Below are 17,257 nucleotides of genomic sequence, written 5' to 3'. Positions count from 1 at the left end.
CACTAGAGCTGCTACTAGAACCATCCATGCTTGTTGGAGTCACCAGTAACTTTAATACCGAGCGTGTGAACTTCCTCTCCTCCTCTTCTGTATTATAAGCGGGTGTCAGAAGCTTAAAGTGGAGTAGCGCCATCTAACGTTAAGGAGTGATTTTGCATGCTCTTCCGCTTGACGCCAATGAAAATCTCTTGGGTTTGAATACGGAAAAACGTCTCTTAAAACGCTGACGATAAACGCAAACGAAAAGTGTCCTGGTGTGTTCAAGCCTTTAGGCCTGTTGGTTCCCATTTGCAAAGTGTGACAGGGCGTACTCGCACTGTGCCATCAGAACCGTGCCCAGGTCCGTTTCCCGGATCGTTTGATATCCGGGATCCTTTATCATTGTTTATGAGCGTCAAAAGTGGTGGATCTGTTCAGCGAAATATCTGACTGCGTGTCACCGCATCCCTAAGGACTGTTTGGCGAAATATTTGACTGCATGTCACTGCATATTATACGACTGAAACGATATACTAGAGAAATCTCCACTGTGAGCAAGAGCGCTTGCTGAACAGCGCAGCAGCGGTGACGTAAGCATGCCCAGGCCCGATTGTAGTGCAAGTGCGGGCCGTCGGGGAAGACGGGAGGGGGGACAAGCGTGCTTTGGCCTGGTTCGAGGCAACTGTACATAGTGTGATTACAGCCAAAGTGGAACGGTTTGCTTTTAGGTACCTTTTGACAGTGGGAACAGCCATAAAAGCGTATCGAACCACACCACTCAGTGGAAACGGGCCAAGAGTCTCTCAGATACAGTGTTTAAGTGTGTGTGTGTGTGTGTGTGTTCATCAGGGTATGGCGTGTGTGGGACGCACCAAACAGTGCACCATCGTCCCCTCAAACCACTACGGCCCCGTTCCTGGAGTCCCGGTGGGAACACTCTGGAAATTCAGGGTACAGGTGAGTTGCTGAACACTTAATGAATTATGTGTGGTTGCTAGGGTATTCCAGGTGATTTCTGGGTAACATGTATTGTTGCTAGGGTATTTGAATGTGTCATGTTATCCTGCTGATAGCCAGTTCTGGGTTTGTTTATGTTTCAGGTCAGTGAATCAGGCGTCCACAGGCCTCACGTGGCAGGAATTCATGGCAGGAGCAACGATGGCGCTTATTCTCTGGTTCTGGCTGGAGGTTATGAAGACGACGTGGTACGTTTACATTCTCTCGTTCTTCAGGAACTCTCGCTCTCTGTCCTGTGTTTGACCTGTGAATGTGTGTGTTTCCTCCAGGATGATGGGAACGAGTTCACCTACACAGGCTCCGGTGGACGAGACCTGTCCGGAAACAAAAGGACGGCCGAGCAGTCCTGCGACCAGAAGCTGACCAACATGAACCGGTCAGCAGCACCTCACTAGCTAGCATTATTTATAGCAACTGTTAGCAAGTTTGCGCTAAGCCAGCCAGTGAAAATGCAACTGACACGTTTCAGCATTAGCACACTCACTTTAGGCTTGAACGTGTACTGCGACTAGCTTTTTAGCATGTTCACTTTAGGCCTGACAGCTTAAATGTGGCTAGCATTAGCACACACTCCTCAGGCCCGACACTGTAAATGTGACTAGCATTAGGGTTGACAGTGTAAATCTGACTAGCATTAGCCCACTCTTTATGCCTGACCATGTAAATGTGACTAGCATTAGCACTCTCACTTTAGGCCCAATACTGTAAATGTAACTAGCATTAGGTCCGGCACTGTAAATGTGACTAGCATTAGCATACTCGCTTTAGGCCCAATACTGTAAATGTAACTAGCATTAGCACACTCACTTTAAGTCTGACACTGTAAATGTGACCAGCATTAGCACACTCACTTTAGGTTTGACACTGTAAATGTGACTAGCATTAGCACACTCACTTTAGGCCCAATACTGTAAATGTAACTAGCGTTAGCACAATCACTTTAGGCCCGGCACTGTAAATGTGACTAGCAATAGCCTACTCGCTTTAGTTCTGACACTGTAAATGTGACTAGCATTAGTACACTCATTTTAGGCCCAATACTGTAAATGTGACTAGCATTAGCACACTCACTTTAGGTTTGACACTGTAAATGTGACTAGCATTAGCACACTCACTTTAGGCCCTATACTGTAAATGTAACTAGCGTTAGCACAATCACTTTAGGCCCGGCACTGTAAATGTGACTAGCATTAGCCTACTCGCTTTAGTTCTGACACTGTAAATGTGACTAGCATTAGCACACTCATTTTAGGCCCAATACTATAAATGTGACTAGCATTAGGTCCGGCACTGTAAATGTAACTAGCATTAGCATACTCACTTTAGGCCCAATACTGTAAATGTAACTAGCATTAGCACACTCACTTTAGGTCTGACAATGTAAATGTGACCAGCATTAGCACACTCCCTTTAGGTCTGGCACTGTAAATGTGACTAGCATTAGCACACTCCCTTTAGGCCCAATACTGCAAATGTAACTAGTGTTAGCACAATCACTTTAGGCCCGGCACTGTAAATGTGACTAGCAGTAGCCTACTCGCTTTAGTTCTGACACTGTAAATGTGACTAGCATTAGCACACTCATTTTAGGCCCAATACTGTAAATGTGACTAGCATTAGCACACTCACTTTAGGTTTGACACTGTAAATGTGACTAGCATTAGCACACTCCCTTTAGGCCCAATACTGCAAATGTAACTAGTGTTAGCACAATCACTTTAGGCCCGGCACTGTAAATGTGACTAGCAGTAGCCTACTCGCTTTAGTTCTGACACTGTAAATGTGACTAGCATTAGCACACTCATTTTAGGCCCAATACTGTAAATGTGACTAGCATTAGCACACTCACTTTAGGTTTGACACTGTAAATGTGACTAGCATTAGCACACTCACTTTAGGCCCAATACTGTAAATGTAACTAGCGTTAGCACAATCATTTTAGGCCCAATACTGTAAATGTGACTAGCAGTAGCCTACTCGCTTTAGTTCTGACACTGTAAATGTGACTAGCATTAGCACACTCATTTTAGGCCCAATACTGTAAATGTGACTAGCATTAGCACACTCACTTTAGGCTTGAACGTGCACTGCAACTTGCTTTAGCATATTCACTTTAGGCCTGACCCTGTTGATGACTAGCTTTAGCACACTAATTTTAGGCCGGACAGTGTAAATGTGACTAGCATTAGCACTCTCACTTTAGGCCCAATACTGTAAATGTAACTAGCATTAGGTCCGGCACTGTAAATGTGACTAGCATTAGCATACTCGCTTTAGGCCCAATACTGTAAATGTAACTAGCATTAGCACACTCACTTTAAGTCTGACACTGTAAATGTGACCAGCATTAGCACACTCACTTTAGGTTTGACACTGTAAATGTGACTAGCATTAGCACACTCACTTTAGGCCCAATACTGTAAATGTAACTAGCGTTAGCACAATCACTTTAGGCCCGGCACTGTAAATGTGACTAGCAATAGCCTACTCGCTTTAGTTCTGACACTGTAAATGTGACTAGCATTAGTACACTCATTTTAGGCCCAATACTGTAAATGTGACTAGCATTAGCACACTCACTTTAGGTTTGACACTGTAAATGTGACTAGCATTAGCACACTCACTTTAGGCCCTATACTGTAAATGTAACTAGCGTTAGCACAATCACTTTAGGCCCGGCACTGTAAATGTGACTAGCATTAGCCTACTCGCTTTAGTTCTGACACTGTAAATGTGACTAGCATTAGCACACTCATTTTAGGCCCAATACTATAAATGTGACTAGCATTAGGTCCGGCACTGTAAATGTAACTAGCATTAGCATACTCACTTTAGGCCCAATACTGTAAATGTAACTAGCATTAGCACACTCACTTTAGGTCTGACAATGTAAATGTGACCAGCATTAGCACACTCCCTTTAGGTCTGGCACTGTAAATGTGACTAGCATTAGCACACTCCCTTTAGGCCCAATACTGCAAATGTAACTAGTGTTAGCACAATCACTTTAGGCCCGGCACTGTAAATGTGACTAGCAGTAGCCTACTCGCTTTAGTTCTGACACTGTAAATGTGACTAGCATTAGCACACTCATTTTAGGCCCAATACTGTAAATGTGACTAGCATTAGCACACTCACTTTAGGTTTGACACTGTAAATGTGACTAGCATTAGCACACTCACTTTAGGCCCAATACTGTAAATGTAACTAGCGTTAGCACAATCATTTTAGGCCCAATACTGTAAATGTGACTAGCAGTAGCCTACTCGCTTTAGTTCTGACACTGTAAATGTGACTAGCATTAGCACACTCATTTTAGGCCCAATACTGTAAATGTGACTAGCATTAGCACACTCACTTTAGGCTTGAACGTGCACTGCAACTTGCTTTAGCATATTCACTTTAGGCCTGACCCTGTTGATGACTAGCTTTAGCACACTAATTTTAGGCCGGACAGTGTAAATGTGACTAGCATTAGCCCTCTCATTTTAGGTACAATACTGTGAACATGACTAGCATTAGCACACTCATTTTAGGTACAATACTGTAAATATGACTAGGATTAGCGCACTCACTTTAGGCCCAATACTGTAAATGTGACTAGCATTAGCACACACATTTTAGGTACAACAGTGTAAATGTTATTATCATTAGCACACTTGTTTTGGGTCTAACAATGTAAATGCAACTAGCACTAGCATAAGCATGTTCTCTTTATGGCTTGACACTAAAATTGCAATTAGCTTGTTTGCTTTACGGCCCAAAAGTGTAAATGAAACTAGCATTAGCACACTAGCTATGGGCCTGACTGTGGAAATGTGACTGTCAGACCCCAAAACAGCATACTAATAGTCATTTAAACGCAACTAGCACTAGCATAAGCACACTTTCTGTAGCGTTTGACACTAGAATTGCAGTTAGCATGTTTACTTTATGGCCTGAAAGTGTAAATCAGACTAGCATTAGTGTATTCGTTTAAGGCCTGACAGTGAAAAGTGATTGTCATAACGAGTGTAATCTTAACTTCTGGGTGAACGATCGCTCTAATTTGAGTGTGGTTTTGTTTTTAGGGCTCTCGCTCTGAATTGTAACGCAGCAGTGAATGATAAGGAAGGAGCTGAAGCTAAAGACTGGAAGGCTGGGAAACCGGTGCGAGTCGTGCGCAGCTCTAAAGGACGCAAACACAGCAAGTACTCTCCCGAAGACGGAAACCGATACGACGGCATCTACAAGGTCAGCACATCTAGGGCATTACGGGGGATGGCTTTCCTTTATTACTCTGTTAATTCGAGTAATTACTCAAATTTATTTATTTTTTTGCCGTCCTGCACATTATTTTATACAAGTCTTCATTATATTTCTTGCCTATATTTATTTATTTTCAATTATTCGTTTAATCTGTTATTTGACTAAGTTTAATGCAAAATCCAGGATGGCGCATGAATGTATTTACTTTTTAATTATTTGTCTTTATTTATTTACTTTGAGTAATTTTTTTCCATCTTTTTTTTTACTCTTGTTGTTGTTATTATTATTATTATTATTATTTATATATATTTTATTATTATTTATATTTTATTCAGATTTTTCACTCAGGCCATTTGTTTGTTGTTTTTGTTGTTTTACTATTAAATTTTTCTAATTAACTTTTTTTAAAACATATTATTTATAATTTTTTTTATTCAGTTTTTTCCTCACTCTATTTGCTGTTTATTATGTAAATATTTTGTTGTTGTTGTTATTATTTTTATTATTATTAATTAATATTTTCTTTATTCAGTATTTTGTACAATTTAAGGTCATTTGTTGTCGTTTATGATGTGACAATTTATTGTTATTATAATTTTATATTCAGTTTTTTTTCCCTCAGGCCATTTGTTGTCATTAATTATTTGATTGTTGTTGTTGTTGTTATTATTATTCATATTTAGTATTTATTTTAATTTTTTAATTTAGTTTTTTCCCCCCTCAGGCAATTTGTTTATTTTACTATTAATTAGTTTTATTATTATTATTACTTTTTAATGCAGCAATTTTATTATTATTGTTGTTGTTGTTGTTGTTGTTGTTGTTGTTATTATTATTATTATTATTATTATTATTATTTATTAATCTTTTTTTTTTCCCCTCAGGCAATTTGTTTATTTTACTATTAATTAATAATTATTATTATTATTATTTATTATTTTTTTTCCTCAGGTCATTTGTTGTTTGTGACTTTATTATTATTATTATTATTATTATTATTATTATTATTATTGTTATTATTATTGTTATTATTATAATATTTATTTATTAATCAGTTTTTTTTCTTTCAGTCTACTTGTTGTTCATTATTCTACTATTTAATTTATTTTTATTATTAATTATTATTATTTTTATTACTTCAATTTATATCAGCATTTTTTTTTTTAAATTCAATAAAGTATTTATTCTCTGCCTATTTGTATTTTATTTAATTACAATCACTTGATTCTTTTTGTATTAAATTTTGTCAAATTTGTTGTTGTTTTTTTTGTTTTCTTTATACATTGTTCATTTATTTTAGTATATTTTTAGTATATTTTAAGTTTATATTTTCTTATTTTAATTGTTGTTTAATCATAGTTTTTAGTCATTAATCTGGATGTGTTCATTAGGTGGTGAAGTACTGGCCGGAGAAGGGCAAGTCTGGATTCCTGGTCTGGAGGTATTTACTGAAGCGAAACGATGAGGAATCCGCACCGTGGACCCGAGATGGAAAAGAGCGCATCAAGAAACTGGGCCTCACCATGCAGGTAATAGACAAATCAAGCTCATTTTACCCCAAAATCACAAACAAATCGCATCTAAACATCACAAATCCTGCTCTCCTCAGTATCCTGAAGGCTATCTGGAGGCTGTAGCTGCAAAAGAGAAGGAGAAAGAGAACAAAAACGAAGACGACATTGAAGAAACGCCAACCAAAGGCAAGAGGAAGAGGAAATCCCAGAGCAGTGAGTAACGAACCCTGATTTTAAATAAACATCAATCAGCATAAACTTAATTTTTTTTTAAACATCTGATATCTTGGACATTTTAGCATTAGGTCTGAGAATGTAAACATGACTGACATGTTAGCATTAGCATGCTGGTTTTAGGCTTGAAAGTAAAATTGAGATTAGAGTTAGCAAACTTGATTTAGACCTGACAGTGTAAACGTAACTGTCATGTTAGCATTAGCTTGCTCGCTTTAGGCCTGACATTGTGGGCGTGACTTGTTTTAGCATTAGCATGTTTCATTTAGGCCTGACCGTTTACATGTGATCGCACTAGCATTAGCATGCTCGTTTTAAGCTTGACTCTGTAAGCGTGACTGGCACGCACTCATGATAAAACTAGGCCTGGGTAGAAAAAAGGCAAGCATTAGCATGTATGCCTGATAGTGGAAACACAATTGACGCACTAGCATTAGCACACTTACTTTAGGCCTGACAGTGTACTAGCATTAGTACCTTTGCTTTAGTTTAGCACTGAATGTGATAATGTGACTGACAAGAGCTAGCATTTGCATTATAATGGTAAAAGTGTAAATGCAATTAGCATTATCATGTTTCCTTTAGGGCTAACTGTGTAAATGTGACTAGCATTAATGTAGCTTACATGCATTAGCATGTTCACTTTAGGCCTTATAGCAAAAATGAGAGTAACATTAGCTTGCTCTGTTTAGTCCTCCTTGTGCAAACATGACTAGCATTAGCACGCTTGCTTTAGGCTTGAGAGTGTAAATGTAACTGACTTGCGATTAGCATGTTCACTTTAGGCCTGACAGCAAAAATAAGACTAGCATTAGCTTGCTCACTTTAGTCCTGACTATGTTAACATGACTAGCATATGCACATCTGCTTTAGGCCTGACAGTGTAAACATGACTAGCATTAGCATGTTTGCTTTTGGTCAGTGTAACTGATACTCATTAGCAGTAGCTGCATTATCGTTAACAGCAGGCATACCTAGCATAAGTTCTACTTTTTAATGCAATACAAGCACACTATTGTAAACGTCGCCTCATTGTGCCCTTGCTAGTGGAGGAGAAGAGCTCTCCGACCAAAGGGACGCCAAAGAAGATGAAGGTGGAGGCGTACAAGCTGAGCAAAGAGCAGAAGGCGCTGATCAAAGACGATGAGCTCAACAAGAAGCTGTGGGACGAGGCCATGGAGTCGCTGAGTCTCGGGCCGGTAAGCACTGTGACAATCACTCATGATAGACTCGTCTGATGCTGCGTTCGTCTTTAATGACATCATCTTTTCTCGTTGTAGCGCTTTGTTAATAAAGTGGAGGAGGTTTTCCTGTGCATCTGCTGCCAGGAGGTCGTCTATCAGCCCATTACTACAGAGTGCCAACACAACGTCTGCAGGGTGAGACACGCAAAACACTTCAGTTGTCCGCTCTTCGTACCACGATTAAATGATCTTAGATAATTTGGCAGATCCTGGATCTGTTTATCTTGATAACTGGGATCCGTTTTTCGTACCTCGCTTAAATGATCTTAGATAATTTGTCAGATCCTGGATCTGTTAATCTTGATAACTAGGGTCTGTTCTTCATACCTCGCTTAAATGATCTTAGATAATTTGTCAGATCCTGGATCTGTTAATCTTGATAACTGGGGTCTGTTCTTCGTACCTCGCTTAAATGATCTTAGATAATTTGGCAGATCCTGGATCTGTTAATCTTGATAACTGGGATCCGTTTTTCGTACCTCGCTTAAATGATCTTGGATAATTTGGCAGATCCTGGGACTGTTAATCTTGATAACTGGGGTCTGTTCTTCATACCTCGCTTAAATGATCTTAGATAATTTGGTAGATCCTGGATCTGTTAATCTTGATAACTAGGGTCTGTTCTTCATACCTTGCTTAAATGATCTTAGATGATTTGGTAGATCCTGAATCTGTTAATCTTGATAACTGGGGTCTGTTCTTCGTACCTCGCTTAAATGATCTTAGATAATTTGTCAGATCCTGGGACTGTTATTCTTGATAACTAGGGTCTGTTTTTCATACCTCGTTTAAATGATCTTAGATAATTTGGTAGATCCTGGATCTGTTAATCTTGATAACTGGGGTCTGTTCTTCATACCCCGCTTAAATGATCTTAGATAATTTGGCAGATCCTGGATCTGTTAATCTTGATAACTGGGGTCTGTTCTTTATACATTCGCTTAAATGATCTTAGATGATTTGGTAGATCCTGGATCTGTTAATCTTGATAACAGGGGTCTGTTCTTCATACCTCGCTTAAATAATCTAAGATGATTTGGCAGATCCTGGATCTGTTAATCTTGATAACCGATCTCTCTCTAATTTGGTTCTTCAAACAAGTTCGTGAATCAGATACAAATGTCTGGATGAACATCTGAGATCGCTGTGTGTGTTGTGAAGGACAGATCTATTGATTCTCGAAATCATGATCAGCAATGCAATGATTGGCTGACGGCACAGCAGCATAATGACATCATCTGAATAATATTCAGTTATCCATGGGAGCAAAATTACCACAAATTCGTAATAAATGTTGTGTTAAATATGATTCGCAATAACTTTCCACATTTGATTTGAGCTGCAGGCTTTACACTTTCATGTGTCGAGAGTAGCTATTTATTTAGCTTGACATTTTAGAGTGGATTTTCTTTATGCCGGCAGTACATTTAAATTCATCCTCTGTTCTCCACAGGAATGCCTTCAGAGATCTTTCAAAGCCGAGGTCTACACCTGTCCGGCCTGCCGACACGACCTGGGCAAAAACTACCAAATGGCGGTCAACAAACCCCTCCAAGCCATCCTCACCCAGCTCTTCCCCGGATACAGCAGCGGCCGATGTTGACGATGTCCAAAACGCGCCTTACAATTCCACGAATCAAAATGCATTTCGTGTTTTTAAAATTATTTTACAAATACGTCAGGTTGTTGTAGCATGGATCGAAAAATGTTGATTCAGCCGCGCTACAGGATTTGTGATCTGACTGTCTAGCCACTCGACTTCTGTCCGTTGTAGTTGTTTTTTTTCTGAATTGCGAATTTACAAGTAAAGCTGATTTCTCTAGCGATCTAGATGTGTTTTAGCTATAGTTGCTTCAATGACATATTGTCTTGTATGCTACACACCAGCACAATGAACTGCAGCTATGCACAATTACAATGTTCGTTAACATTTATTGCAGTGATTTTGTTATTCTGATTAATTGTACAACAGCATTGGATTTAGAATCCAGATGAATTGATGCCGTTTTTCAGTTAGAACCATAGCTATGCATAATTACTATGTTCGTTACCTGTTTCACAGTAATTTGTAAGTTTACAATGATTTGTACGAAAACCCTGCCTTAAGAATCCCGACCAAGTAAACTAGCTGCAAACTTAGTCGCAAACATAACTGTGCATAGATGGTTCATTCGTAAATTTAGTTAGCGCTAATTTAGTTTGCGTCTTAAACAGCGTGTGGCATTTAACGTCTTTACCACAATATTGTTAGTGTTAAGTAAATTGAAATGAACAGTATGTGATGTTTGACGTTTTTACCATAACATCGTTACTGTTAGCTAAATTTGAATCAACAGTGTGCTACGTCTGACTTTTTTTATAATAACATCGTTACCGTGTTTGTTTCCCTTTTTGTCCCCAAAATTTTTCATTACAATCAATTGTACGAAATGTATGCCTTTAGAATCCCGACCAAACGTAACCGTATAGCTAGTTCATTTCAGTTTAGTTGGTGCTAATTTAGTTTGCTGCATCGTTTGACGTTTTTACCATAACATTGTTCGTATCAAGTAAATTGAAATTAACCATTTGACGTTTTTACCTTAACATTGCTACCGTGTTTATTGACCAATGTTATTTGCAAAAATTTGTCATTTACAATTCGTATGAAAACCCTGCCTTTAGAATCCCAACCAAACTATCTATTTTCAAACTAAATTAGTCACAGATGTAACCGTGCATAGTTTATTTCAATTAAGGTAACGCTAGTTTGCGTTTTTACCATAACATTGTTAGCTTTAATGAAATTGAAATGAACAGTGTGACATTTGACATTTTTTACCATAACATCATTAGTTAACCAATTTAAAATGAACATTGTTGACATGAAATTAAGTGTGCATTTTTTTTTTTACCATAACATTGTCAGCATTTACTAATGTAAAATAAACTAGCTATGCGTGATTCGTTTCTAGTTTGAGGTGCCAATTTTTATTTTACCTTCTTTGCCGCTTACTAAATTTAATTGAAGTTTCTATGCATTGTTGCAATGTTGCGATGCTAATCTCCCAATAAGCTTTATGAACATCTATATTTCTTCATTTATGACATTAACACAACTTTGTGACTATTTGTGTTTCACGTGTTACCATCGTTAGTGTTAACATTGTATAAATGAGCTAGCCATCCACTTTTCACAATGTTTGTAATGCTAATCTCCCAACTTTTCAGAGCAATATTTTGTTATTTAAGTTTAACGAAATTTTGTACGAGTTAAGAGTTAAATTTTCTATTACGGTAATGATTGTTGTATCATCTTTAGCATTAGCTATGCATTACCGCAATGCTAATCTGTATTTTTCCACATGTATTCTTTTCTCTTGACGCTAACACAACTGAGGAAAATTTCAAAGCGCAAACCTTTTTGTTACCAACATTAGTTCTAACTGAATTTATAAGCTAGCTATGAACTATCAGTGTTCGCGATTCTAATCTCCTAGATTGTTATTGCTTGTAATGCATTCATTTGACGTTAATAAGCTTTTATATTGGTTTTGAGCCATGTCTAAATGTGCAGCAGTAGCATTTTTACTGTACTATTGTTAACGCTAACTAAATATTCGGATAAACTAGCTATGCACTGTTATGATGTTTCCGTGGCTAATGCTCCAACTCTTCACAAATTTATGGTGCCGTAGCTTTACTAGCACACAGAAACGTTTGTTTACGTTTCGACTTTATTAAATCTTTTTATATTCTATTGCCGTTATTGGTAACTAATTAAATTTAACCTTAAATTGATTCATTTTTAACCAAATAGTCATTTACGCAAATAAAACTTTGAACTTATACTTTTCGTCTCACCCATTTTGATACGCGATTAAAATTTTTATATGCTCTGAAGTTATTAGATATCCCACTTTGTTTGTTATTTGCTTTGCTGTTTAACTGCTGTATGTCCTTTTTAGAAGTGGAGTGTCATTTTCACACTAACTTTTGCCGTTATGCAAACAGTAGTCATGTGCGCGAAACTAGTCCACGATCTGTATTTCAGGTGCATTTTTGCGTCGATCCTGGATCTGGTTTTAAGCGTCTTGATTTTACAAAGGTTTTCGAGGGTAAATCCTTAAACCATTTTTCCGCACAAAGCCCCAACAGTTTTTCATTCAGGAAGTATTTAAGTGCATCGTCTTTTTCGCCTTGATGTTTTTCGCTTGTTACTATAGTATTTGCTAAATAAATGCCTAATGGCTGCAGATAATTACTTTTTTGCGTTTGTTTTATTTGTTTTCCTTTTAGCTATACCTCAATTTCTAATATTTGCGTAGACTGGAGCTGTATATTCTGAAATTTTGAAATTGTATATTTTTAGCACTTGTTTACCCATTTTATGTAGTGGTTTGTTCCGTAGATTTTCATAGCTGGGATAAGTGCTATATTTTTCAATAAACTGTATTGAACTTTTATATAAAAGAACCTGAACGTGTCTATGTCCTTGTTTTCACTTCTATTTTATTGAAATTTGTCATATTTGCTACTTTTATGAGGAAATGAGGCTCGTTGCTTGCTTTGCTTACATTGTATTACAAGTATGCCCTAAAATATCATTTATAAATATGGTTTACCTCATAAACATCAGATACAAGTGGTTTTAATATTTTTTCATCGACAAAATTTAACTTAATTGTGATTTAAAGTCAATAAATATTTGCGACAAACTAGATTCATATTATATATGATGCAATGTGTTTGTACAATCTCTACACACACGTTTAAATTGACTTTTTAATACAATTTATAACACCTTGTGAGCATAATATGGTCAAAACACAAAGAAAAACACGAATATAATCGCTAAATATCGATTATTTTCTTTGATCAAACGTATACCCAAACATGTCATACCGGAAGACACACCGTTAATACGTGAAATACGTGTTTTCCGTAATAGTAACGCGCAAACACAACGTAAAAGGCTAGTCGAGCTGTCAATCAAAGCCTTCAGCGAATTGGCGTGTACGGTTAACTCCAACTCAGCCAATCAGATCGCGCGTCACGCTGCAGTGGGAGGAAACGCGGCCCAGCGTTACTGAAACATTATCGAGCCTGTGGAATAGCGAAAACGGACATATTCGAGGCAAAAACAGCGACAAAAGAGCACAAAACGAGCCCGAGCAGCAGGTAAAAACACATTTACCTCAATAATACAGCTTTCTACGTCGAATCCGCAGACATAAACCGAGTTTTTATTGTGATTTGTGGTGTTGTTCGACTGCTGTGTTGATATGCTTGTCAAAGCAGCAGCACAAGCGCTGCTAGCCAAATATAAACACATTAGAGCACATTTAATTGACTGTTCAATGCATAAACCACACTATATACGGTTTACTATGCATTAGAATGATGCATCGTGGGATTTCGAGCGATTTTCAGCCTTTTAGCCGTGCTGTAATCAACTGAAGGCAGGACAGATACACAAAGGCCATTTAAACCCTTCATCTTAATGCTGTTTGAACTTGACACCAAACAACCTGCCACGCTTTCCACCCTTATATTCGAGTTTTATTGCTTTTTATACATGCATCTGCTTTTCCACTAAGCCTCACGCGTGTTTTTAATAATAATCGCTAATAAACGAGTCTAATAATCCATCAAAGCAGGATGACGTGCGTAATTTGCATACAGTTATCGATCATTTGTCTCATGCATGCACTCGTAATGTTTATGCACACGTACTTCATTGTTATCAGTAATATCTAAAAATGTGAAATGTCAGTATTTAAAAGCTAGTTAAGGGATTTGGATCTGTTGATTTTGTTATTATTTATTAATTTATGTTGTGCATGCAGTTATTAAGTGTTTAATGCATGCACTCGTAATGTTTATTCACATAAATATGTTCTTTATTGTTATTAGTAATATATAAAAATTTAAAATGTGAGTATTTAAAAGCTAATTAGTGTATTTGGATCTGTTGATTTCTTTTTGCATGCAGTTATTGATCATTTGTTTTATGCATGTGCTCTTAATGTTTGTGCACATAAATATGCACTTTATTATTATTAATAATATCTTAAAATGTGAAATATGAGCATTTAAAAACTAGTTAAGGGATTTGGATCTGTTGATTTTTTTTATTTATTTTTGTGTGTGTGTGTGTGCATGCAGTTAGATCATTTGTGTCATGCATGCACTTGTAATGTTTGTTTACATATATATGTACTTTATTGTTAATAATAATACCTGAACATGTGAAATATGAGCATTTAAAAGCCAAACAAGACATTTACATCTAGTGATTTTTTTATTTTAATTTTTTACTTTTTTGCATGCAGTTACTGAGCTTGTGTTTTATAAATACACTCGTAATGTTTATGCACATAAATATGTACTTTATTGTTATCAATAATATTTGGAAATTTAAAATATGAATATTTAAAAGCTAATTAAGGGATTTGGATCTGTTGATTTCTGTTTCTTGCATGCAGTTATAAATCTTTTTTTCCTCATGCATGCACTTGTAATGTTTGTTTGCATATTGTGTACTTTATTGTTATCAATAATATCTGTAAATGTGAAATATGAGTATTTAAAAGCTAATGAAGGTATTTGGATCTGTTGATTTATTATTATTATTATTATTTGTTTGCATGCAGTTATCGAGTATTTGATTTATGCATACTCTCTTAATGTATGTGCATATAAATATGTACATGCAAAATGTGAACTATAAGTATTTAAAAGCTAGTTAAGAGATGTAGATCTGTTTATTTCAGTTTTTTTGCATGCAGTTATTGATCATTTGCGTCATGCATGCACTTGTAATGTTTGTTTACATATATATGTACTTTATTGTTAATAATGATATCTGAACATGTGAAATATGAGCATTTAAAAGCCAATTAAGACATTTGGATCTGGTGATTTCTGTTTTTTTTTTTGCATGCAGTTACTGAGCCTGTGTTTTATTAATACACTCGTAAAGTTTATGCACATAAATATGTACTTTATTGCTATCAGTATAATATCTAAAAATGTAAAATATGAGTGTTTAAAAGCTAATTAAAGGATTTGGGTCTGTTGATTTCTTTTTGCATGCAGTTATTAATTATTTGTCTCATGCATGCACTCGTAATGTTTATGAACATAAATAAGTACTTTATTGATATCAGTAATATTTGGAAATTTAAAATATGAATATTTAAAAGCTAATCAAGGGATTTGGATCTGTTGATTTATTATTATAATTTTTTTTGCATGCAGTTCTCGAGCATTTGATTTATGCATACTCTCTTAATGTTTGTGCATATAAATATGTACATGCAAAATGTGAATTATGAGTATTTAAAAGCTAGTTAAGATTTGGATTTGTTGATCTGTTGATTTTGTTTTTTTGTGCATGCAGCTATTGATCATTTGTCTTATGCATGCACTCATAATGTTTATGCACTTAAGTATTTTATCATTATCAATAATTTCTGGAAATGTAAAACATGGATATTTATTTTTTTTTGTGGTGGTGTGATTCATATTTTTAATATTAATATAAAAAGGGTCGTTTTTCGTTTTTACAGCTTAGCATACAATAAAAGGTGCGTTTGATGTATTTTTGTTTATGCATGACAGATAATTGTGCATTCAATACCAAAAAAGTAGAGTAAATACAAAAGAAAATACATGTAAATAATTTTTATTGCTATAAATGTTTGCTCTCGTATTTATTTTTGTTTTTCTGTTCAAAAATGATGACCATTATCCATTTTCTTTGTGTTTTCTAAGAAGATGCACATTTAAATATTCAGTCTAACAATAGTTTTTCTGTTTAAAAATCTTATCTGACTTTTTAAATTTTAAATGTTTTTTTGCATTATTCATATTTTTTTTGCACAATAAGTGTCAGATTATAATAATATTTGAAATTTTATTTGTCAAAAGAATGTGTGAAATATGAGTATTTAAAATCCAATTAAGGGATTTGGATCCTTTGATTTCTGTTTTTTTTTTGTTAGTGTTGTTGATATTATAGAGAGATAAATAATAATATATATATAAATATATATATATATATATATTTATATATATATATATATATATATATATATATATATATATATATATATATATATATATATTTATATATATATATATATATATATTTATATATATGTATATATAAATATATATATATATATATATATATATATATATATATTTATATATATATATATATATATATAAATATATATATATATATATTTATATATACATATATATAAATATATATATATATATATATATATATATATATATATATATATATATATATATATATATATATATATAAATATATATATATATATATTTATATATATATATATATATATATATATATATATTTATATATATATATATATATATATATATTTATATATATATATATATATATTTATATATATTTATATATATGTATATATAAATATATATATATATATATATATATATATATATATATATATTTATATATATATATATATTTATATATATATATATATATTTATATATATATATATATATATATATATATATATATATATATATTTATATATATATATATTTATATATATATATATATATATATATATATATATAAATATATATATATATATATATATATATATATATATATATATATATATATATATATATATATCGCAATGCTAGATTTTTTTCAATATCATGCAGCTCTATTTGTTTGGATTGTAATGTATGTAGAAAGCCGCAGTACACTTTTATCTGCAACCCATATTTATCCTTGACCCTAATAAGAAAATATTATACACATGTTTGAATCTTTATTGGTTAACAAATTATTTTAAGTAGCATTTTAGAATTTTACCTGTTATAATTTGTGTGTTGCATAAAGTTAATAAAGTATTAACAAAAATGTGTCGTCTTTTTAAATACTTTAAAACTGCACTTTGCAATGTACATCAGAGAGTGAAAATTAATTTCATATTGCGATAGTTAAATTATCAATTATTG

The 17,257-nt window shown here is 34.5% G+C and overlaps 2 protein-coding genes across 4 annotated transcripts in view; both read left to right on the top strand.

The window, feature by feature from the left end:
- The window catches only part of uhrf1 (ubiquitin-like with PHD and ring finger domains 1), a 35,655-nt gene extending 23,179 nt beyond the window's left edge, over positions 1-12,476 (top strand). Inside the window, 9 exon segments of the mRNA NM_213077.1 lie at positions 829-936; positions 1,080-1,184; positions 1,266-1,372; positions 5,067-5,229; positions 6,636-6,773; positions 6,854-6,971; positions 8,040-8,191; positions 8,273-8,371; positions 9,690-12,476. Coding sequence (NP_998242.1) covers positions 829-936; positions 1,080-1,184; positions 1,266-1,372; positions 5,067-5,229; positions 6,636-6,773; positions 6,854-6,971; positions 8,040-8,191; positions 8,273-8,371; positions 9,690-9,839 — 1,140 coding nt within the window. The 3' untranslated portion in view covers positions 9,840-12,476.
- Positions 12,477-13,258: 782 nt separating this feature from the next.
- kdm4b (lysine (K)-specific demethylase 4B) overlaps positions 13,259-17,257 on the top strand; it is an 89,896-nt gene continuing 85,897 nt past the window's right edge. For 2 of the 3 annotated variants that reach the window (XR_012397392.1, XR_012397393.1), the window contains exon 1: positions 13,276-13,396. The gene's annotated coding sequence lies outside the window, so the exon portion shown is untranslated. 3 annotated transcript variants of the gene reach the window in all.

The sequence above is a fragment of the Danio rerio genome, chromosome 22 (assembly GCF_049306965.1).
Source record: "Danio rerio strain Tuebingen ecotype United States chromosome 22, GRCz12tu, whole genome shotgun sequence".
Classification (NCBI taxonomy): Eukaryota; Metazoa; Chordata; class Actinopteri; order Cypriniformes; family Danionidae; genus Danio; species Danio rerio.
This window is presented reverse-complemented; position numbering and strand designations above follow the sequence as displayed.